At 44.1% G+C, this 23,810-nt stretch overlaps 1 protein-coding gene across 3 annotated transcripts in view; it reads left to right on the top strand.

The window, feature by feature from the left end:
• The window catches only part of EVC (EvC ciliary complex subunit 1), a 113,478-nt gene extending 91,388 nt beyond the window's left edge, over window positions 1–22,090 (top strand). For all 3 annotated transcript variants that reach the window (XM_088463592.1, XM_088463593.1, XM_088463591.1), the window contains 9 exons: window positions 1,820–1,929; window positions 5,387–5,597; window positions 6,570–6,776; window positions 8,407–8,551; window positions 13,063–13,165; window positions 15,105–15,231; window positions 16,752–16,845; window positions 17,157–17,231; window positions 18,348–22,090. In XM_088463592.1, the coding sequence (XP_088319718.1) occupies window positions 1,820–1,929; window positions 5,387–5,597; window positions 6,570–6,776; window positions 8,407–8,551; window positions 13,063–13,165; window positions 15,105–15,231; window positions 16,752–16,845; window positions 17,157–17,197 (1,038 nt within the window). In that variant the 3' untranslated portion in view covers window positions 17,198–17,231; window positions 18,348–22,090. The remainder of the gene's footprint in view (window positions 1–1,819; window positions 1,930–5,386; window positions 5,598–6,569; window positions 6,777–8,406; window positions 8,552–13,062; window positions 13,166–15,104; window positions 15,232–16,751; window positions 16,846–17,156; window positions 17,232–18,347) is intronic.
• The last annotated feature ends 1,720 nt before the right edge of the window (window positions 22,091–23,810 follow it).

The following is a 23,810-nucleotide window of genomic DNA, read 5'->3' as shown; positions in this document are numbered from 1 at the left end:
CCGGGAATTTCAGCAATGCCCAGAGCTGTAAGGGCAGCGTCCTACGGATTCTCCAAGCGACACTGCTGCAAAAATTCTGGCTGCAGAGAGCCTTTCCAGGCACCCTGCTAGCCAGATGCAGGGGCCGTGGGTGAGCGGCAGGGCTGCCAACAGAGCTCTGCTCTCTGTGCAGTGGCACTGCTCGCAGACCCCTAGTTACGGCCCTGTGCTAATGTACTGTATGGCTATCCTGAAAACCTGGACTGTTACCATGCCTTGAGGAGCGTAGTTGGGAAGCAGTGTACTGGATAGTGTATGCTTTATACATTTTTCACGGGCCTCATTTATCAATGAGGTTTAGCATTCACAACGAGTGATAAAACCTATAGCGTATGATAATGGTGCTCCAGCCAATCAGTTTCCAACTGTCATCTGCTGTCTTTCAAACAGGTGACAGTTGGGAGCTAAGTGGCTGGAGCACCATTATCGTACACAACAAGTTTTAAAACTCTTTGCGGGTGATAAAACTCGTTGATAAATGAGCCCCATAGTGTTATTATATTATTAGCACTGTATATTAGATATTAGTGAAAAATATCCACAATAGTGCATTTGTCCTGTAAGTGTTGTACAAGATTATATTTGGAAAAAAGAAAATCCTATCCCCAATTATATACTTCTATCCATCAGTTGATAATAAGATAATTTTCAAATCAGTGTTGTTATTTCAAACATACTAATGGCTTTTTATGGGTAGACCATTTTCTGGCCTCTTTTCTCTGCAGTTGTGGCTTAGGGCCACGTGTCTCTCTGAGGCTAATTTTTTCCAGAATAATAAAACGGAGCACAGAACCCTGCACATTACATTCAGCGGAACATGCTCTCCAGCCACGTATAATCACGTTCTACAAATGCAGCATGCAAGAGCTATAAGTGATGCTGTCCTGCATGTCAAGGAAATAGCATTTCCCAACTGAATGTCATGTGCGATATCTATATACGCTGCCCCAGTGTGCTGTCACCCATAGTGCAGACAAGCTGTACCTAAAGCGAGTAACTATGGTTTGTCAGTTCTCATATCAACTGGGGATAAGAACTTGGAAAAAATGGATGGAAGCTTTCTTTAACGCTAACAATGAGTGCGGGGCCGCTGCTCAGTGTCTATAAACGTAATTTGAAGCTGTTGCCGGCATTTGCTGTCAAATGTTCAGCCAGGTTATTAGTGACAGCATAATTCAGTCAAGTAAGAGAGGCAGAGTTGATACAATCCCAGGCCCTCTAATCACTGGTGTCGCACAATTCTCAATAGAACAATATTGTGCAAATAGCTATTGGCTTTAGCTGCCTGTCTTATTATGCCTCTTCATACATCCTTCCAATGAAAGGACTGCAACACAGCAGGTGACTACTAAATGTGCACCACACAGTGTATTGGTCTTTGCATTAATCCAGTGATGGGCCACCTGGTCCACTTCAAGGGCCACATGTACGACCCTGCAGCCTACAAAAGACTACCCAAAATGACCTCAGAACGCCCACATCACTGTATTCATTTAAATAAATGTTATTAACTGCAGTCTAAAGGGGGAAAACGTCAGACCTCGCCTGGTGCGCTGAGTCGCCTCCCTGCGTTGTGCTGAGGAGGTCATGTGACAATAAGCAGAAAATAGGTCCGGTCAGGGGTCATACAGCTGGGGCCGCAGGTGAAGGCTCGCCGGGCTGCATCCTTGCCCATCACTGAATCAAATAACCCTTATAATTTTAAAATGAGTGTTTTTCCATACAGTATTAATTTATCATACTCTAAATATGTTTTGGTTTTATTTCTTTTATAATACAGCTGTGGGCAAAGGAACAAGTTCTGTCATCTGCACTAGAGAAATACATATGTGAGACGCAGCAGCAGATCGTCCAAGGGGTCTTAAATCGATTAAGCTGTCTCAGTGAAGAGTAAGTGCAGCTTTTTCCTTGTTATATAGAGCGGGCTTCAGAAAGGGGGTTTCAATTTTAAATAAGGTCCTGGTAAGAATTCATGTAAATTCAAAATGTAATTTCTCCTTCATCCAATGGGGATTGTGGATACACATGGGTATAGCTAGTAGTGTGAGGGCACTTTAAAAGCCAAACTGTTTTGAAATCCGGCTTCTCCCCATCTTACCAGTTTTTTTTCCAAGTGCCCATCGTTTATTGTATATTTTTTTATTTGTAATGGCTTCATCGCGGCAGCTGCTGTCTGCATAGGACATACTAGGGCAGACTCGGGGATTGCCATGGTGGGTATGCCACCCCCATGGGATGGGCTCAAGGGGGGACCAGCCACAGTTGTTGTAGGCCAGTGTCCGTCTATGTGACATGAAACAGAATGTTTTTTCAGTTTCAGTTGTACTGTCTCCTCTCTCTGTTAGGTTGTATGGGACTTATAGTCTAGGGAGGTAGGCATGCCGGCTTCTATAGCAGGAGTATTCAACATATGACTCTCCAGCTGCTGTGGAACTACACATCCCAGCATGCCCTGCCACATTTTTGCTCTTATGTGTAGTTCCACAGCAACTGGAGGGGCCGCATGTTAAATACTGCTGTTCTATAGCTCTCATAAGCAAGACAACATCTAGTGGATTAGCAGTCTCTCTTCATGCAGGCCCAAAGTCCCTTCTCTCTCCCCATATTAATGGTTCCTATGTACACATTACTACATACATAGGTGCAGCACTCACATTCTCCCCCCTTTTCCATCGATATTACTTCATTCTGCCTGTGCATAGGATTCAGAAAATAAATGACCCTGCAGTAAACCTTCTAGCACTGTAGCTTTTCTATTTCAGTGGATTTTTTTTCTTGTGCTGTATAAACTAGGTCTTTGCAGTAACTGTAGTGAGCAGATGGTGCTGCCATAGCCTAGGTGTCATGAGCTAAGCTACCTGCAAGTGACACTGATATACCACCAGGTGATAACTGACTGCTGCGCAAGGCTGATATGGAGCCACGGATGACCGGCGCGCAGAGCTGTCCCAGGGACATAAAACAAAGCAGAGAAACATCCACTTGTCAGTTTACACTTGTAACATTGATGACTTTTATTCAGGACATGGTCAAAAATATGAAAAGGAACGTTCATACACTGCATACTAGGTCCAGCAAAGGTTCGAGCTGCAGTCAGCACAGGGCTCTGCGACACTCAGCAGAGGGTTAGATTATTGGGTGAGAGGAAGCCCCCTTACCAATGTAATAGTACTAGTTGATGGGGGGCTATGTTTTCCTCTGGAAAATTAATTTAATATTCTGTTCCTTTAATGCTGTTTTACACAATACCACCTAATTCATTATTTCTCACTCTTTCCCTTTCCATGTGTCGCTCTCTCCTGCTTTCTCTCTTCAGTGCCCATTCCTCTTTTTCTCCTCTCTCTCCCCCTTTTGCTCCACCTCTTCACCATCATCTATTTCTCTTATCAGCACTACATTTTATTATATTATAGCAGTCTTCTGGCTGCCCCTCCAGGAGGGAGCAGCCAGGTCAGCACAGAAGTGGGCATATGGGTGGCTGGCTCTGCATAGGTAGGCGATGCGGGGGGAGTGGCATAGACTGGCGGTTTATGGCGGTGACGCAGCATCGTGGTCCAACCCCTCACTATACAATTGCCGGCATTGAAAAATGGAGGACATGGCTATGATCGCATCATAGGACGTCCTCCGGACCACCACTTTACTCAGGAAGTGGGCTGTGTTGGGTAGACTTGAATGCTCTTCCAAGGGGCCGGGAGCAGCACTCAAGATTCAGGACCCTCCCGGCCATTCTTTGTGTATGTGGCCTGTGTGCCTTTTTTCTTTCTTCTACACTGTTATACACAGGGCTATTTTTCTGGAAAAATAGGTTCAGGAACTGTGGGTGGAGCTACTGGGGGCAGAGCTATAGAAAAACAATATATAGATAGATAGATAGATAGATAGATAGATAGATAGATAGATAGATAGATAGATAGATAGATAGAGTATTTAGAAAAGAAGGCACTCAAAAGGGACTTTAAAATAAAACTTATGGAAAATGCATTTTTGGCCCAGGACATTGCATTATAGTTAATGAGATCCTGCTTGTTCCTGTTGAAAAATAGTACTGGTTATATATCTGTGGTTGTGGTGATGTTATTGGGTGGTCTGTGTTGTCATCATGACTTGGTGTGTGATGAGTCGGAAACAGAAGTGTATGGAGACTGTGGGCTCGATTCAGACCCGGCCGCTAGATGCGAACGCTCGTTCTCAGAGTATGCAAATTCGGCCAACTGACGGCAAGGCAGGAGAACTCAGGGCAAGGCCTAAGCACGGCCACTATGTCTTGGCGTGCGTTCACTATGTGTATGTTGACGCCCATCGGCCTGTCTTAAGATGCCCAAGTCATCCCCAGGAAGTGTATGCAACCATCGGTACATCGGGTACCATCAGAAGCGAACGCCTAGCTTGAGGTAGACTGTACCCTACTTCAGTGTGAAATACAACCAGGTGACGTGTAGTATGACGCTGCCTGTTAATTATGCACACCTCTAAAATAGTGTTATTTCGGTCAGGCACGCCTGCGTTCACATCTACACTCCCCTGTTTCTAGTGGCCAGCCCCTGTTACCACCCACAAACAGCTTCTCCTGTCACTCACTCTGCTGGGCTGTCTATGCTTGGCGAGCGAACACTTCCCGATCTTTTGCAGTGGTTCGCGCACGCGCACCACGATGAATGCGCATAATGCAAACCATCGGCAGCTACGAGCGAACGCTTCTTAGCATCCGGGTCTGAATCGGGCCCTGTGTGTTATGCCGGTACTCTCTGGGAGTGACATCACTGGTGGTAGGGGTCACAGTTCACAGCAAATGTTACTAAATTCCGAAATGAGGGCACAGCAAGGATCGCTATTCTGCTTATATGCACGCAATGTAAAGCAAGGATTGCTATTCTGCTTATATGCACGCAATGCAGTTGCTAATATCAGCGGTGATATGTAAATAATTGCATTTGCAGCCTAAAATAAGGACACCAACTTCCCCTTACTCACATCCGTATACTTGGGCAATATAGCGAAATAACATCGGATCCATACGCACAGTTACGGCAGGTTAGAACTTAACTCAGGAATTGCTTACTTCAGCGCACGCTATGAGGACTCAGGCGGAGTCTGGTATCGCAGTGGCTACCACCGACAAACGGCACTTCCTGTCAATCACTCTGCCATGGGTCTGAGTATCCTCTACGATCACAGTCCCGATCACAGCAACCGGTTCGCGCTTGCGCACTGCAATGCATGCGCAGTATGCAAATCGTCCGATTGCGTGCGTAAAAGCAACTGCGATCCTTGCTGAATCAGATCCATAATATTTATCACTTTTTGCTAGATATATATATGTGTGTGTGTGTGTGTGTACTCGCAGATCCAAGAAACTAGCACTTCAAAGACACAAGTTCCTGCTGAGATCCGTCCTGCGTACACTCTCCCTGCGTAACATCGCCATGGCAACCCTGACACAGATGAGAATGTCCAGGAAGATCGTCATTGTCCAGGAGCTGAAGGAGCAGCATGCACTGAAGACATGCAGATGGCATTTACAGGATGAAGATCAGTGGCAAACCCAAAAGGAGATGGTAATCTTACACCTTATGCTGCTATACCGTTTTCTATCTGCTCTGACGTAACCCTTAATAATTTACATTTGCAGCAGGAAAAAGTACAGAATACTGTATATGAGCAAAGTATTGTTTTTTATTAAGGGACAAGTACTAGCTGTGGAGAGCATCCCGCTGCTTGCAGGTTATTCCTTATGTTCAGCACATTTCCACTAATCAGCCTATGGGGTCTTTTTACTAAGCAGTGTTAGGAGACAGAGTGGAAAGTGATAAGTCTGTGATAAGGTGCCAGCCAATCAGCTCCCAACTGTCATTTTTCAAACACAGCCTGTGAGATGACAGTTGGGAGCTGATTGGCTGGCACTTTATCACTTTCTTATTACTTTTCACTCTGTCTCCTAACACTGATTAGTACAGTAAATAGACCCCTTTTCTATGAGAGATATGTGTTATAATAAGTCCCGACTCCCCCATGCCATAGTACTTGACCCCGCCTCCCACGTGCCATAGGACCCGCCTCCCATGTGCCATAGGACACTTCTGCCCCTTGCCATAGAACCCCCCCCCCCTCCCCCGTGCCATAGAACCCGTCTCCCCCATGCCATAGGACCCTGAGCTACTGTATGGCAAGAGGATTATCACATCTCAGTTAAATTGGCAAGTGAGCTCTGGCAGATAAAGCAGTAATGAGGAAGAGAAATCATGTAATGGAACTGTGCTAAATTACTAGGTAAAGCCTTATTGTAAAAAATATTCATTATTTTTATGTTTTATTAGGCAAAGTTCCTTAAAGGCCAATGTTGGGCCTGCATAGTTTAGGAGTATTAAGGGACTTGTCACTAACAGGAATCAGAAGGTCCGGATGGTACTGCAGCATCAAAGTTACTTGTGTGCGAGGCCATGTATATATACATATATATATATATACAACAGGCCTCCAAGTTCAGAGATTCTCTGTACACTGCAATATGTTAAGTTCTTACTTACTAGGAAATACATATCTTAGAAGAGGAGAATAAGTTGGCGGAGGAGACTTGGCAAGCACGCAGGGACTTCCAGCAGCAGCTACTTTTAGACTTGACCGAAGCAAATCACGAAATCCGGCAGCACATGGAGCGGGCGATTGGACAGGCGCTGATACACCACGCACAGCAAGAAGCCGCCAAGGCCATGATGGAAGAGAATGGTGACTTTAAGGTATCAATAGGGTCTGTGTCTTTCTTTCAGTAGGGGCAGTGACAGCCCTGGGAAGTACTTCACCTTAAAGGAGAAATATCTTTACTTCCCTGGAAAATGTTGTTGATATGAACTATTGAGTAGGACTAATAGATCTACACAGGCTTAGAGCTTCTTGGTTCTATCCCCTTATGTATAGCTGCAGAGAACCATGTGGGCCACCTTCAGTAATTCATGTTTATAATGTCTCCATTACCCAGGTACTAAACTGCACTTGTGCTTCCGTGTGTCCTTGAGGGACTGGTTCAGAACCCATTAGCCTTCAGCTTCAGCCTAAATTTTAGGTGCCAGGAGTAGTTGCAGGAGCAGGGAACTCATTGTCCTGCTAGTGAGTGGGAAGAGGTTAGACTGAGTTTTGCAAAACCACTCCATAACCTATAAAAGTATTTGCATGTAATCCCTACACTGCTTTCATATATATACAGGTTGAGTCTCCCATATCCAAAATGCTTGGGACCAGGGGTGTTTTGGATATCGGAATATTCAGTATTTTGGAATAATTGCATACAATATTGATATGTCTTAGGTATAGGGCCCAAATCTAAACACAGAATGCACTTATGATTTATATACACCTTATACACACAGCCTGAAGGTAAATTTATACAATATTTTCAGTAATTTTGTGCCTCAAACAAAGTGTGTGTACATACATGAAATTCATTTATGTGTCATATACACCTAATACACACAGCCTATAGGTCATTTTATACTTTGTTTAAGGCACAAAATTATTAAAACTAAAGTTTGTGTGCATTGAACCTTCAAAAATCAAAGTTTTCACTATCTCAGTCATGCTAAAAATATTCCGTATTTCGGAATATTCCGTATTTCGGAATATTTGGATATGAGAGACTCAACCTGTATATAAACTACTTACACACATATATATATATATATATATATATATATATATATATATATACACATATATATATATGTATACACATATATATATATATATACATATATACTGTGTGTGTGTATGTATATACATATATATATATATATATATATATGTGTTTATATAGTTGCAGTATATATTTATTTGGAATAATGCTATTTAAACGAGTAACGGAGTATTATCAAACATTTTTCCGGCAGCAGGATTATTTGTATTTTATCATTTTAAAAGACCCATCAGAGGCCTCGAAGATATAGTTTTAAACACAATGTTTTAGGCGAGGCATGAAAATATATTTTACATGGAATTCTTCAGTTTCTCTCAGATTTATAAAGGTAACAAGTCCGCTAGACAGATTAACACACTGCTGATAAAGGTGAGCATGAATCGCCTCGACGCGTATGTAAACATCTTACAGATGGCGCTCAACACACCGAGAGACCTGGCGCATTCTATCTCAGCCTCTAAACCCACTCTACATGGTGGAAATAAATAATTAAACCCTGTCCAGATGGTGCGTGGTTTTTTAATTTTTTTGTACGTACTATGACCAAATTAAATTACTTTTTGGTTTCCATGGATGTAATTTAAACTGAATTTTACGCTTAACCTCTGAAATCTCGTAGTAAGTGCAATATGTGTTTCTGAATTAGATTGTAATTTTTATTTACCTTTATTGAATAATAGGAACGCTTGGTGGAAGCTGCAGTGGAGAGTGTGTATGTGACAAACAGCAGTGTTAACAAGCTAGTCCAAAGCTACAATCAAAATATAGAACAGATCCTAAAGGACTGCGAAAAGGAGAAGAACAAACGCTTAAAGGCAATACGAGGTCATTCCTTGCTGCCATATTGTATTGGGTGTGGTATTACTTGTCGACATGCAGTAAGACGGCAGTCAAACTTATTACATGGTCATTAGGTGGACAATCAATATGTTGACCTATGTTTAGGTTGAAATGCAGACATATTCAGAATGTCGACACTGAAATGTCAACATATTTTTTGTTGATGTTGTTTTAGCCTAACCCTAAACCCAATCCTAGCCCTAAAATTCAACCAAACAAACATGTTAAATGTCAACATTCTGAAAGTGTCAATATTTTAACAATGTTGACCTAAATGCAAAGTCAACATATTGACCTAATGACCATGACGAAAGTCTGACTGTCAACTGTCAGAAGCTTTAGAAATTCTGAATGCTTACAAGTCGCTCAGATACCACTTGTGTTGATGTGATATTGATATTGCTATTATATTTTATCTATTGAGCCAGGAGTCATCAAGAGAACATTGAGTAGGTGTCTTTAATTACTTTTGGGAACAGCCACTATAAACCTATAATGCAGACTCACCTATAAGACTTATGGCCTCCCTGACGGATTCTAATCCCAGGTCCATCCTTTCTTAAGAGAAAAATTTCAAAAAATGTCCTATCTCAACATTTATATAATAAAGTGTAAGTGTAGAACAATAATGTTATCTTGTTTTTGTTGGATTGGTATAGCAGATGATAAATTAAGTTCTTGCAATAATAGCTAACTGAGATCAAAAGCCCCTCCCAACCAGGGCCGTAACTAGGGTAGTGCGACCAGTACCATGGCACAGGGCACCGCAGGGCAGGGGGGCGCTATTTGGGACTGTCAATTTTCCTGTTTATTATCATTCTCACTTGTAGCTTCCTCTTCTTTTATTTCCAGCATCTCCTGGCCTCCCCTATCTCTTCCCTGGTCCTTCCTTATGAGGCCATGGCCCTTTTTAAGGTGCATTATCTTATGTCCCTATTTAAAAAATGTGGGGGGGGGACCCAGTGCTCTCTCTGGCACAGGGCACCAAAAAGTCTAGTTACGGCTCTGTTCCCAACATGTGTCCCACCACCTCTGTCCACTTTGTAGGCGCCCCTGCTAGTATGTATATAACTTAAGTAAAGCTTAGGTAAACTATAAATTCTTCGGGATAAATTTACTAAGAATCGAGTCTGATCGAGTTTGTTTATTTTTCTAAACTTGATTAGCATCGCCAAAACTCCGGTGATCTTCCCATTTTTCAACTCGCAAATTTACTAAGAAGTGAGTTGGCCGATGGTGAAGCAGATTGAGATTTCTCCCCCGAGTAGCAAGTTTAGATGAGATTACTCACCTGAGATTGCAGTGTTTTCTCTCTGCAAAACTCTCCCGTGCAAGCAGCCTGCACATATCAGTGAGATATGTGAAGGCTACTTGTGTGTTGTACCTGTAAAAAATGGGTTACATTTTTTTTTTTTAAATGACATAGGGTCCCCCCCAAAAAAAAAAGCATAACCAGCCCTGGACTGCTCAGCGAGTTCTGGTTCCAAAAATTACAGGGAAAAACGAGTAGGGTTCCACCGTCATTTCGGAACCAGCACCTGGCTGCAGGGCCAGTGCTGGTTTTAAATATAGGGGAAAAAAATGCGTAGGGGTCCCCCTATATTTAAAATCAGCACCGGACCCAAACTGACCAGGGTGTAATGCCACAGCCAGGAGACCCTGTAAACTATTGTATTTTACAGCGGAACTACAGGTGCTAGCATGCCTGCCCTTTTGCACTACAAGTGCAAGCAGGCAGCCAGCACCCGTACCTCCACTGTAAAATAAGTAGTTAAAAAAAAGACAGTACACACACTGTCTAAAGTAAAATTTTATAACATACCTACCTCACTCACACATACTTACCTGTTGCCAGCTGGTCTCTCCCCTTGTAGAATCCGTTTGGATGTACCTGGAATAAAGATCTGATACTCACCCCCATCCTCGTGCTGCTCTCCATAGCATCCAAGGGTCTTGGCAACATAACACACCGAAAAACCGAACCCATATGGACAAGTATTGGTATGTGTTGTCACACACACCAATACTTTGCGAATGACAGCTGACAGACCTCCTCGGGAAATCCCACAGCCCGCCAGCCAATCAGAGGCCGGTTTACATATAGCGGCCACTCGTCGGCTGGTTACTAGTGGGTCCCAGCCAATGAGTGGCCGCTAAATGTAAAGCGGCCTCTGATTGGCTGGTGGGCCGTGGGATTTTCCGAGGAGGCCCGTCAGCTGTCATTCGCGAAGTATTGGTGTGTGTGACAACACATACCTATACTTGTCCGTATGGGTTCGGTTTTTCAGTTTGTTATGTTGCCAAGACCCCTGGATGCTACTGAGAGCAGCACGAGGATGGAGGTGAGTATCAGATCTTATTCCAGGCACAACCAAACGGATTCTACATGGGACAAGGGGACAGACCAGCTGGCAACAGGTGAGTATGTGTGAGTGAGGTAGGTGTGTAATAAAGTTTTACTTTAGATGGTGTGTGTGTACTGTCTTTTTTTAACTATTTATTTTACAGTGGAGGTACAGGTGCTGGCTGCCTGCTGGCACTTGTAGTTCCACAAGTTCAAAAGGACAGGCATGCTGGCACCTGTAGTTCCACTGTAAAATCCAATAGTTTATAACTATTTAAAATATTATTACCCCTGTACCCACAGCCCAGGGGTGCGAGGAAGAGGCCCGGGCTTCAGACCAAGCCTTAGGTTTCTGGAGAGGGGGGACCCCTTCTTGTGGGGGTTTTCGACCTTCCCCGAGATCACTGGCTTGGGCTGACCGGCTTGGAGTGAGAATGCTTTGGCCATGGAAACACGGTAATAGGTTCTCCTGGCTGTGGCAATACAATCCGTTCGATTTGGGTCTGGTGATGGTTTTAAATATAGGGGGACCCCTACGCATTTTTTCCCCCTATATTTAAAACCAGCACTGGCCCTGCAGCCAGGTGCTGGTTATGAAATTATTGTGGAACTCTACTCATTTTGTTCCCCGTAATTTTTGGAACCAGGACTGGCTGACCAGTCCAGGGCTGGTTATGTCTTTTGGGGGGGACCCTACGTAATTTTTTTAAAATATAACACTTAAATTAAGTACACATGCAGAAACATACAACAATCACACTGATCTGTGTATGTTTCTGCCAAACTCGCACCTCAGGAGGTGGAGTGTTTGAAACTTCAATTTATCAGGGAGTTTGCTACAATCTCACCTGATATTGTAATCTCGAATCTTGGTAAATTTGCGAGTTGTATTTCTTACATGAAAAGTACTTCTGAGTTTGCCCGATGGTGAGTTATTTCGAGTTTGCGATCTCACCCGAGTTTTACGAGTGAGAATATAGAACTCTCTCCCAAACTCAACCGAGTTTGTCTTTAGTAAATTTGCGAGATGAAAAACATGCCTAAACTCACCCGAGATTGTCATCTCGACCAAACTCGAATCTTAATAAATTTACCCCTTGGTATATGATCACAAAATCGCAGAACACCTGCTACCATCAGACATGGGGCCTGATTCAGAGATGAACGCTAATCACACCGCCGCTGCATCTTTGTATTTAGCGGCTGTGTGATAATATGCTAATGCCGCAAGAGGTGTCTTGTGTAAATAGACTCCTTCTGCCAGCCTCTCTGAACCGCTTCTGCATCTGAAGACGCAGCCTCGAATCCTCTGCGTGAACATCGGACATCTGAGTAACCCTGTGTATGTCAGGGGAATTCACATTTGTGAAGCCACTGGCTTCAGTGCGCCCAGAAAATGGGGGTGACACGCCCCTGTTCTCTGCAACACTGCATGACGCCGCCCCCACTGTGCCCCCAAACGGCACTGCGAGCGATCTCACAGGACGAGATCTGCACTTGCTCAGTGTGGCATCTGTACATGCGCAGATCTCACACCATCAGAGATGTACGTAAACCATCGGTTTTGCGTACATCGAATTAGATCCATAGCTGTGTTTTCTTGGGGCACAGATACTTTTTTTCCTTGGACAATCTCAATACCTCCCAACTGTCCCAATTTAGTGTTTACAAAGATTGCTTTTGTCCTGATCCCCAGGGCTGTGGTGCGTCTCGCTCATTGCGATGTGCTGCTGCCACGAGCACCTGCTGCAGTGGGTGTGGCAATACAGGCGTGGTTTCAGGGGTAGGCAGGTAGGGGCAGTCTAATGTTTCAGAAATGCAAGGTGCACTCCCAAATGCACTCCCAAATGGGCATGGCAGTATCAACCGTAGTGTGGTATGATCTTCCTTTTTGTTGATTGGCACACCACTTATTGCACCCGATGGCACTATTGGGAGCAATGGACTTCCATCTTTCATGTTAGTTAAAGCATGTGCAGCTTGCAGAACAAATGCTGGGGCAGGGACTAGACAACGGGTGCTAAATTAGTAACCAACCCATAGCTGACGACATCTTTTTCTAGGCTTTAAAAATTTACAAAGACACCATGTATTTTTTGTATTTTACTTGTCGATTCTTCTAAAAATTGTAAAAAACATCTGGTCCTTTCAGATAACGCCAATGGCAATATTGCAAAATTACGAAGTAACTACAAACTGGCAAATCCAATAGTCAAAGAGAAGCTCCTTGGGGCAAGCTATGATCTCCACAAAAGGTTTGTGATAGTGTTCCTATCCTGTAGGTATGCGGAGGGCATGACATGCTTCATCATGGCCCTGCCCCTCCCCCAGCGCAGTGCCGCAGTTTCGGTAATCGTAAAGTAGGGAAGTAGGCGGTATCCAGGAGCATGGCCTATTCTTCCCGGAGTCGGGCAGGACGCCATAAATTTGTAGACTATTTTATGGAATGATGAACTGGCCTTGTAAACATCACATAGGTTACGATTGGTATATTGCTTACACCCTACAGTAGGTCACTATTGGTGTATTGATTACACCTTACAGTAGGTCACTATTGGTGTATTGCTTACACCCTACAGAAATCACTATTGGTATATTGCTTACACCCTACAGTAGGTCACTATTGGTGTATTGCTTACACCCTACAGTAGGTCACTTTTGGTGTATTGCAAACACCCTACAGTAGATCACTATTGGTGTATTGCTTACACCTTACAGTAGGTCACTATTGGTTTATTGCTTACACCCTACAGTAGGTCACTATTGGTTTATTGCTTACACCCTACAGTAGGTGCGTACACACTATAGTGGACCTCTATTGCCATGTTGCTTACTTTACACACTACAGAAGGCTATGCTTGGGGCTTGGTGCTTACACCCTACAGTTGGTCACTATTGGTTTATTGCTTACACCCTACAGTAGGTGCGTACACACTATAGTGGACCTCTATTGCCATGTTGCTTACCTTACACACTACAGAAGGCTATGCTTGGGGCTTGGTGCTTACACCCTACAGTTGGTCACTATTGGTTTATTGCTTACACCCTACAGTAGGTGCGTACACACTATAGTGGACCTCTATTGCCATGTTGCTTACCTTACACACTACAGAAGGCTATGCTTGGGGCTTGGTGCTTACACCCTACAGTTGGTCACTATTGGCATGTTGATTGCAAACTATTGTAAGATACCATTAGCATGTTTCTTACACTCTATAGTTGGTCACTATTGACATATTACTTACACCCTGTATTATGCCACCATTTGGCATATTGCTTACATTATGTAGTGGGCCATTGTTGTCGTGTTGCTTACATACTATAAAGGGCCACCCTATAGTAAGATACTGTTGAATACATGATGAAAGATCAGATTATGTTTGCAAGTCATGATCTTGGCCTCATAATACATAAAAAATCTGATTCATCTACTTGGGAAGCTGGTACAGGTTTGGTCACCAAGTCACAAAAAGAATGTCCTCAGATAGGGCAGAGAAGGGCAACTGAATCAGGAAGAGATACTGCACGTAACGTAACATGGTATGAGCAAAGTCTGTTAAAGCTACATTTAGTGTAGAAAATAAATGTTTAAGGGAAGATATATAGGGTACATTTTTGGGGGAAAATCAGCCTCTACTGATAGAACAGTGACATCAGGAAGGTTCTTCCACCAGAGCCGGTATTGGCAGACATTGTGGGTTTATTGTCTTCCTATCAGAATGTACAGTAGTGCGTCTGCCATTAGTAATTACATCTGATGATTGTTCCAGGAAGTAGACTAATTCTGAAATCAATGCATTTTATTGCTAGTTTTTTTTGTTCCTCTTTCCCTGTAGCAACTGGTTTTATTGTGGTTGATTTATTAGAATTGGTGAATAAGGCTGAATAGACACTGACAGTTCTTATTAGATCCTCTTTTATATATCACTTCACTGTTTTTTTTAGCTAAGATCAATTGTAAATCCTCTTTTATGTCATGTTTGTGCTTGGAACCCTCAAGTTCTTTTAAATACAGCTTCTAATCTGGCGCAAGAATATATCTATTATATACAGTATAAAACAAAACGACATAAGACTTTTCCAGATCATAGAAGAAACCCAGCGTGCTGTGAGTGCCTGCACGCCTCTAATATTTAATGCTAGATACACAACCCGATGACCAGGTTCCCTTATTGTTGCTCTCTTTACTTGTAGACTGATTTCTCAACAAAAGCAATTACTGGAGAAGCTCAGAGTATATCAATGGAATCGCTTGGACTCTCTGAGACAGAAGAAGTCTGTCCTACATCTCCTGGAAGGACAACTGGAAAACAAGCTGAAGGTAATGACCTTCCCAAATACAATTGGTTCATGAATATTTTTATGAGAGCCAGGGAACTGATTTAGACCAGCTGGTATGTCAGTCAGCCATGACAGGTGGGCAGATTCAATTAGCTGTGAAACTTACCGCACGGCTGCAGCCATGAGCGATTCATTTACTCCCGCTACGCCGCTCCGTAAGCCCCAAAGGGTGAAGTTAATGCAGATTATTCCTCACAGTCTCAGGAGCTGCAGCCGCACGGTAAGTCTCACGGCTAATAGAATCTGCACCAGTGAGTCCTGATAATCACTAGCAATGCTTTCATCTTGTCCATTTATGGATTTTCAACATTTTTGGGGTTAGGGTTAGGGTTAGGCTATGGTTAGGTTTAGGCTCTAGGGCAGGGGTTCCCAACCAAGGTCCTCAAGGCACACTAACAGTCCAGGTTTTAAGGATAGCCATACTTGAGCACAGGTATCTTAATTAGTACCAAAGTTATTTTAATGTAACCATCTGTGCTCAAGCATGGATATCACTAATACCTGGATTGTTAGTGTGCCTTGAGGACCGAGGTTGGGAAACACTGCACTAGGGGAGGGTTAGGTTAGGGTTAGGCACTAGGGGGAGGTTAGGAATAGGCAATAGGGGAAGGGTTAGGCAAATGGTTAGGGACTAGGGGAGGGTTAGGGATAGGCAATAGGGGAAGGGTTAGGCACTAGGGAGGGTTAGGGATCGGCATTAGGGGGGTGGTTAGGCTATGGTTAGGGTTAGGCACTAGGGGGGGTTAGACACTGGGGGAGTTAGGGATAGGCACTAGGGGGAGGGCTAAGGTTAGCCATTAGCAGGGCCGGATTGAGGACCACATGGGCCTGGAGCTGAAAATTATCAAGGGCCTATTTTGAGAAGTAGAGGAGGTGTGACCAGTGCTGTGTAGGTGTAGCCAGTGCCATGTGGGCGTGTACACACCCTACACTATCAGCCCCAATGTCTTCCTAAATATGTAATAGAAAAAAAAGCTTCATTTTGTGAGGTAACTAGTAGAAATACAATTTTATTACTTATGATTTATGGCTGACCTTGTGGACAGCAAATGGCCAGTCAACATCATGCTGTCATGATGATGGGCCTTTTTTTATGTGGAGGCCTGGAGCTGTAGCTCCATCCGCCCCATTGTTAATCTGGCCCTGGCCATTAGGGGAGGGGGGTTAGGTTTAGGCACCAGGGGGAGGGTTAGAATTAGGGTTAAGTTACATAAAAAAATGTGGCAACCATTTTTGTGTCTACCATTTGAACCTGTTGACCTTTTTGTCCCTGTCGACTTTCTGCACTACCAACCTTTTGTACCTGTCAACTTTTTGTCTCTGTCGACCCAATGACTATCAACCTTTACATTGTCGAACATTTATGTCACACCACAAAAAATCTGTTTGTTGGAATCGCTTTGCTGAACATCTGCACTTTGTACAGGAAGTCCTTTCCTACTTAAAAATTTGTACCGGAACTCCTGTCCCATTTCTTACACTGCTGTATTTCTCTTTTAGGATGCTGAGCAAGACTTCATTGCCGAGCTGGCCACGATGGCTAGGATCCGCCTCACTGACACCAATTCTACAGTAAACAGGACTGTGCATTCCGGTCAGTAACCGTGTGTAAGGTAGAACCGTGTCATGGTGTAGAATGGTCAGTAATCTGCTATCTGTGTTTCATGCTATAATCCATGCTGGGGGTGTGCGACTGCCCCCTGTTGTTGAATGTGTGTCGTCATTGGCAAATACAGAACGCGGGAAGTTTAGCTTATCTAGTTTGCATGTGTTTCTGAGAATATATATTTTATTTGATTTCCTCAAGAATATGTATGAAGTTAAGGTATATTTCATTGTTATAGAAAATGTATTTGTGTATTTGCCTGTTTTGTCTCTTACTGTTCTCTGGTTTTCCTTCACTAGAACCCGGCAATAAAGTTCCCCCCGTGAAGAAGATAAAATGACCATGTAAAGCTCACAGACAGGGAAATGAATGAAGTATGTTACACAGTCATACAAAATGAACATGGAACTGAGGGCCTGATTCAGACCCGCTCGCGAGCACTGAGCGCTCGCAAGCGGGTCGATGTTGGCCCAGTACGCATGCACACGACGGAGCCGGCCACTCTAGGGCTTGCGGCAACGAGACCCTACCACAAGGGTCTCGTCGCAAGCCCGATGGTCGCGATGGTCTTGACCATCGCAACCATCTTCCTGGCCGCTCGCTATAGCTGTGGGTGGTTACCCACAGCTATGCGAGCAGCCAGGAGGCTACTCTAAAAAAAACAGAGGGACGGCCCTGATTCAGAGTGAGCGCTCTGTCAGAGCATCTGGCTCTGAATCAGGCCCTGAGAACTATGGGAGTCATTCAGACCCGCTCGCGAGCGAATGTCGCTCGCTATCGGGTCGATGGTGCCGCATTGCGCACGCGCGAGACCCGACTAACGACGGCAAAGCCGTCGTTATGGGTCTCGCACCAAAGGGGGCGTGCTGTCGATGTTGAGTGACAGCACGCCCTCTTTGGTGGGCGTGCCGGGGGCGTGACTGCCAGACGGAGGCGTTCCCATGGGAACGCCTACCGTCTGAGTCCGGCCCCACTGACATCAGTAATGATGATAGAGCCAAAATCACTCCTGGGCTTGCGGAAGCGAGACCCTACCGCAGGGTCTCGTCGCAAGCGCGATGGTCGCGATGGTCTTTGACCATCGCGACCATCAACATGGACGCTCGCTATAGCGGTGGGTGGTAACCCACAGCTATACGAGCGTCCATGAGGCCGCTCCAAAAACAGGTAGGAGGGCCCTGATTCAGAGCGAGCGCTCTGGTCAGAGCGTTCAGCTCTGAATCAGGCCCTATGTGAATGAACCTACTAAATCCCCCCTTTCTATTGTTTATATGCTGCTTTATGCTTAGCCGAATAGACCACTGGTGGTCACATTCTGGAGGGGTTCCCTGCTGTTCTCTGACAGATCTAGGGCAATAAAAAAGATCACATAAGAAAGTTCTTAAATTGTTTTATATTAAATACATGATACTGAAATGGGCTACAACTCCCATCATGCCATGTTTTCTGGTGGCCATTGTTTCTAATGAAGATTTTATTTTGTGTTTCAGGGCATATCTTCAGTACAGATTACTTAAAAACCCCAGAGATTAAGACGCATCTGAGAAATTGCACTGTGCAACTGGGCATTAATGAAAAATAGATATATTTCCATGGAAAGGTCATTAAAACCATGTCATGCTACGGGAAATTATGGACGAGCGGCACCTATCACATTGTACAGTATTTTACATTTATTGGATCTGTAAGAGCAGTTCCTGAACTGAAGACTGTCGGCTTTCCTGGGCAGAAAATGTATCACTTTGACCATTCATTTCGGTTCATTTACAAAACTGCTGGGTGTAATGACATCACTCTCCCACATTTGTCCGAATGCACCCATTGTCACTAGTGACCACCTGGATTTGCTCTCAAGATGGCAGTGTTTACCCACAAGATGGCAGTGTTTGCCCACATGATGGCAGCGTTTGTGGTGGGAGTGCATTATCTGATGGGAGGAGTTACAGAGGAGGGTGTGCCTTGCTAAATGGGGATTAGACATACTGTAGATGCCACTAGTGAGAACCTGGGTTTGCCCACAAGATGGCAGTGTTTATGGTGGGAGTGCATTATCTGATGGGAGAAGTTACAGAGGGGAGAGTGCTTTGCTAAATGGGGATTAGACATAGATGCCACTAGTGAGAACCTGGATTTGCCCACAAAATGGCAGTGTTTGTGGTGGGAGCAGAACCTGTAAATTGACTTTTTGGTGCCCTGTGCAGAGAGAGCATTGACGCCTCCTCCCTCCATTTTTAAAATTGGGACATAAGATAGTGCATCTGAAAAAGGGCCACGGCATCATGGGGAAGGGCCAGGAGATGCTGGGGATAAAAGAAGAGGAAGCTACAAGTAAGAATGATAAGAAACAGGAAAATTGACAGGCCCAAACAGCGCCCCCTGTCCTGCGGTGCCCTGTGCCACGGCACTGGTCGCACTACCCTAGTTACGGCCCTGGGTGTAAGTGCTTTATCTGATGGGAGGAGTCACAGAGAGGAGGGTGTGTGCCTTGCTAAATGGGTAATAGACACAGATGTCACTAGTGGAAAAATGACATTCAGTTTTGCAGAATGGGATTATACGATAAGCAAACTGGCGGTAAGGACGCTTCTTCCATTTCGGTGGGAAGGCGCACTGTGACCAGCGTAATAAAATTGCAACACAATAGTACTAATATTAGGTACATGATTTATTTTAGATATAAGCACAGTATAAGGATAAACTACGAAATATACTAAGAGAGGAGAATAAAAATGAATTTCTACATACAATGCGCATTTCCTAGGGAGCAGAGAGCAGATAGGGATCGTGTGCAGATAAAGACATCAGGCTGTGTACATTGCAGTTTAGGGAATTTGTAAATAAGACTTCATGCTGCTTTTTCTGTTCCAGCACTTAAATAAATTATGAAAACTAGTGCAGAGACAGAAGGCCTGATTTATAGGTACAAGCCATGTCTGTGTTCATGTAGTTCTACGGTTATTTGCTACTATGAGTGCACAAAACATTCCGGAAACCCGACAGCGCATATAATAGACAATGGTAGATATCTTCCATTGTCTATTTCTATATTTTTCATTTGCTTATTATGTTCTTGTGATTTATGTGTTTATTGTTATATATTTTTACTTAAGATCCAAATATTAAATATTTGCTTTATTTGTATACAAGCGCGGTTTTTCTTTTTACTGTGGTTTTTGTGGGGTTGCAATTTTCTCCCCTTACCTATATTTACCGCTGCATATACATTACTAACAGTGTTTTTCAAGCGATTGGGTATATTTCTTTCTTTGCATATTCCTGGTATCCAGCATAGACTGCAACTACTGAATGGGATTATCCGCTAGTGCTATCACACCAGATATTCCCATATAAGGTGAAAGTCTACATTACTTCCCAAATAGAGCAGTCCATCCAACCGGCCTCTCGGCCAATTCTAGCAACTGAGACCCATCTTTACAACATCGGGGATTTACCACCCTAACAGCCATGGCACCCACTGACTGCAGTGCACCGTGCAGAGTAGACCGGAGACCGATCACCGGATCTCAGCCCGACTTTCCACAATCTCCCACTACAGAGCCTTGCCATACATCTACATGCTTCGGAGATACCACGGGCGCTGTATACATCACGGTCGCTGCTACCTACAGTGCACTCTGCCAAGCACATTGAAGACAGGTGAGACACCGGCACACGGGCCATCAACATTACACTTCAGTCCCCATTGGGTGGTCTCACTCACACTTTCTATACAGTGGGAATAAGCAATCAGGACATGAGTGTGATCCGCATCTGGCATTAACTAAGGAGCTACCTTAGAGACTTTGAAATACATCAATTTTTTCACTCAAAAATGGAATCAGTATTTTCTTTCAGGACATTTTAATACAGCTCTACCCATTACAATATGTTCCTTCTATTCTAATTTTTTCATTATATATATATATACACATTTTTGTATATATTTTTCATCTATTGGTGTTAACCTACACTTTGTTTTAGGATACTATTTTGCTGCTATTTGAAATTGTATTGTATTTTATACTGTGTTTGATTGATAAATTCCGTACAGGATATGTTAACAAATGTTTTTATACATACATACTGTTATTTGCTTGATTAAACTGCGCATCCAATTCACCTTACCCAGCCGCCCACTTCCCATTGCATACATCCGCAAGTCAGTGAAAACATCGGTAACATCGGACCCATACGCAGAGTTGTGGTTGAGCTCGACGTGACTCACAACCTGCAAAGCTTCATGTCGCCATGTAGAGCTCTGGCTGCGTAGGCCGTCGCTGGAGCTTAATTATGCACGCCCCTATAACGGCGTTCAAACGCACAGACATGCCTGCATACCTCCGACCACAGCCCCCTCCACAGCCCCAAACAGCACTTGCTGTCAGTCATCTATCGGTGCCAATGCGTAACCCCTGCGTTCACATATGCGATCGCAGAGGCCGGTTCGGGCACGCGCACAACGCAAACATCGACCTGCGATCCAATCTAAATGAGGCCCTGAATCCCGTTCTAGTCTGTCAGTGATGTTACTTTCTAACCACCAGCATGCAATCAGATTAAATATTGGTGCAAAAACCAAAGTTATTTATCTTTAAGGTGTTTATTATACAGTGCTATGCTAAACACACTATAATAGTTCAATTCCAAATTCACCTGTTATTATTACTATGTCAAATGCTCTGCATGTACCCGTATGGAAGAGTTCGTATCAGAACTTGCTTTTGGGTACTTGATAAATGATGTGCATTTTAAAAGTGTCTGTATAATATTTAATGTATATAAATATATTCTGTGTTTTAAATAACGATATACTAAGCATGTATGTGTGTATTTATCTGTATCTGAATATAGATGATAGTGGTGGTGGTGTGATAAGTAGCTGGGGGAGGGGTTGGGTCTCCTAAAATCTGCACATTTCCTATATGAAAAGATAAAACAAATCACGTCAGGACTCCGGCTCAGGCTGTCGCTGCTCCGCATAGCTGGCTCATATTTCATTCTGATATTAGCATCCGTTCTGCAGTTCCCTCTCACCCCTGGGCTCCTGTCTACAGGCACTTGGTTGTCCTTGATACTAAAAGACATCAGACAGTAAAGTAGTATGAATAATTTAACCAAACATTTCTGCCTAACACATAAAAGTATAGTCCATTGATCCCCTGTATTTTGTTACATGTTTACTGTATTATATTGTTTCATTAAAATTCTATATAATATAGGGAGTAAAATACTTCCCATCTGGTAAATGTTTTTATTACTGAACCTACAATATTAGAAATTGTGGTAAATGCTGATTCCCCTGAGAATGTAAAGCTATATGCACATGCAGTGTTCCCAACTTCTAAAATAACATGCACTTAGCACAACAATGCTGTAACCCTTACCAGCCAATCCGATTGAAGTATTGATCAATCAAGTGCAAGTGATAACATAACTAAAAGCCCCTGGGGAGGGTGTACACTCTGAAGCAGCCCACTCCGTTCAGCCCATTGCTTTGTAATGATCAGCTTGTTATAGAGCCTGTAGTAACAGCATGTTCTACACAAACCTCCCAAGTGTCTTGAGATTTAAGGGGGAAACCTTTTAAAAAGGAGAATTGAAGAACTGACCAATATCAACCAATCAACATTTTGGAGGGGCCCCTCCCCTATACTTCTAGACGAGACACCTCTCTCCACAGTGGTTGTTCATTCTATGCATCATAATAGTGCCCTATTTCATTTTATGCCCATAGTAGTGCCCTAGTTCAATTTATGCCCCATAGTAGTACCCTTCTTTACATTATACCACACAGTGCCTCCAGTTCATATTATTGTGCACGCAGTTCACAATATGCCACATTGTAGTGCTGCCAGTACACATTATGCCACACAGTGTCTCCAGTTCATATTATTGTAAATGCAGTTCACAATATGCCACATTGTAGTGCTGCCAGTACACATTATGCCACACAGTGCCTCCAGTTCATGTTATTGTAAATGTAGTTCACAATATGCCACATTGTAGTGCTGCCAGTACACATTATGCCACACAGTGCCTCCAGTTCACATTATGCCACCCAGTGCCTCCAGTTCACATTATGCGACACGGGGCAAGGACCGACCAGCTCCTACATGAGGGGGATACTTCCTAATGCAGGACATTCCATGTTGAGTGGAGATCTTCTTAATTTAGGTATATTGTCTCTTTCTGGGACAGTCCTAATCTCGGGGCTCAATTCCCAAACCTCCCAGCTTCACAAAGGCTGGAAACAAGGAGAAGCCCTACTCTCTGAGAGTGATGGGATTACTGACTAGCTCAGCTGTGTCTGTGAGCGTGAAACAGGAGCAAAGGAGGGATCATATGGAGAGACAGAGGGCCTGAGTCAGAGCCGGATGCTCTGACAGAGCGCTCGCTCTGAATCAGGGCGGTTTTTTATGTGCGGACTCCTGGCATCTCGCTTAGCTGTGGGTGACCACCCACAGCCATTGCGAGCGGCCAGGTGATGGTCTCGACCATCGGGGCTTGCGACGAGACCCTTGTGGTAGGGTCTCGTTCCCGCAAGCACGAGTGAGCTTTCAGCTCTATTAGAGCCGGAAGCTCACCCAATAACATCATTCGTGATGTCAGTGGGGCCGCCCCCAAACGGCAGGCGTTCCTTCGGGAACGCCTCCGTTTGGCCAGCCACTCCCCCTGCCCGCCTCCAAAACGAGGCAAGCTGTCAATCAAAATCGACAGCTGCCCCGCTTTGGTGTGAGACCTGTAGCAACGAAGCGCCCGCCACTAGCCGGGTCTCACGCATGCGCACTTCGGATCCGGCCCCGGCGTGCACATTCGCAGTGGCCAAACATCGACCCGCTCGCGAGCGCATAGCACTTGCGAGCGGGTCTGAATCAGGCCCAGAGATTGCTACTGATGAGTCCCGCTTTTCAGGCCCGGACAATGTGCCAGACCCAATTTGTTAGCAGGCAATT

This window comes from Taudactylus pleione, unplaced genomic scaffold (assembly GCF_031769625.1).
Source record: "Taudactylus pleione unplaced genomic scaffold, aTauple2 ptg001408l, whole genome shotgun sequence".
NCBI lineage: Eukaryota > Metazoa > Chordata > Amphibia > Anura > Myobatrachidae > Taudactylus > Taudactylus pleione.
The sequence above is the reverse complement of the archived record's forward strand: the minus strand, read 5'-3'. Positions and strand labels throughout refer to the sequence as shown.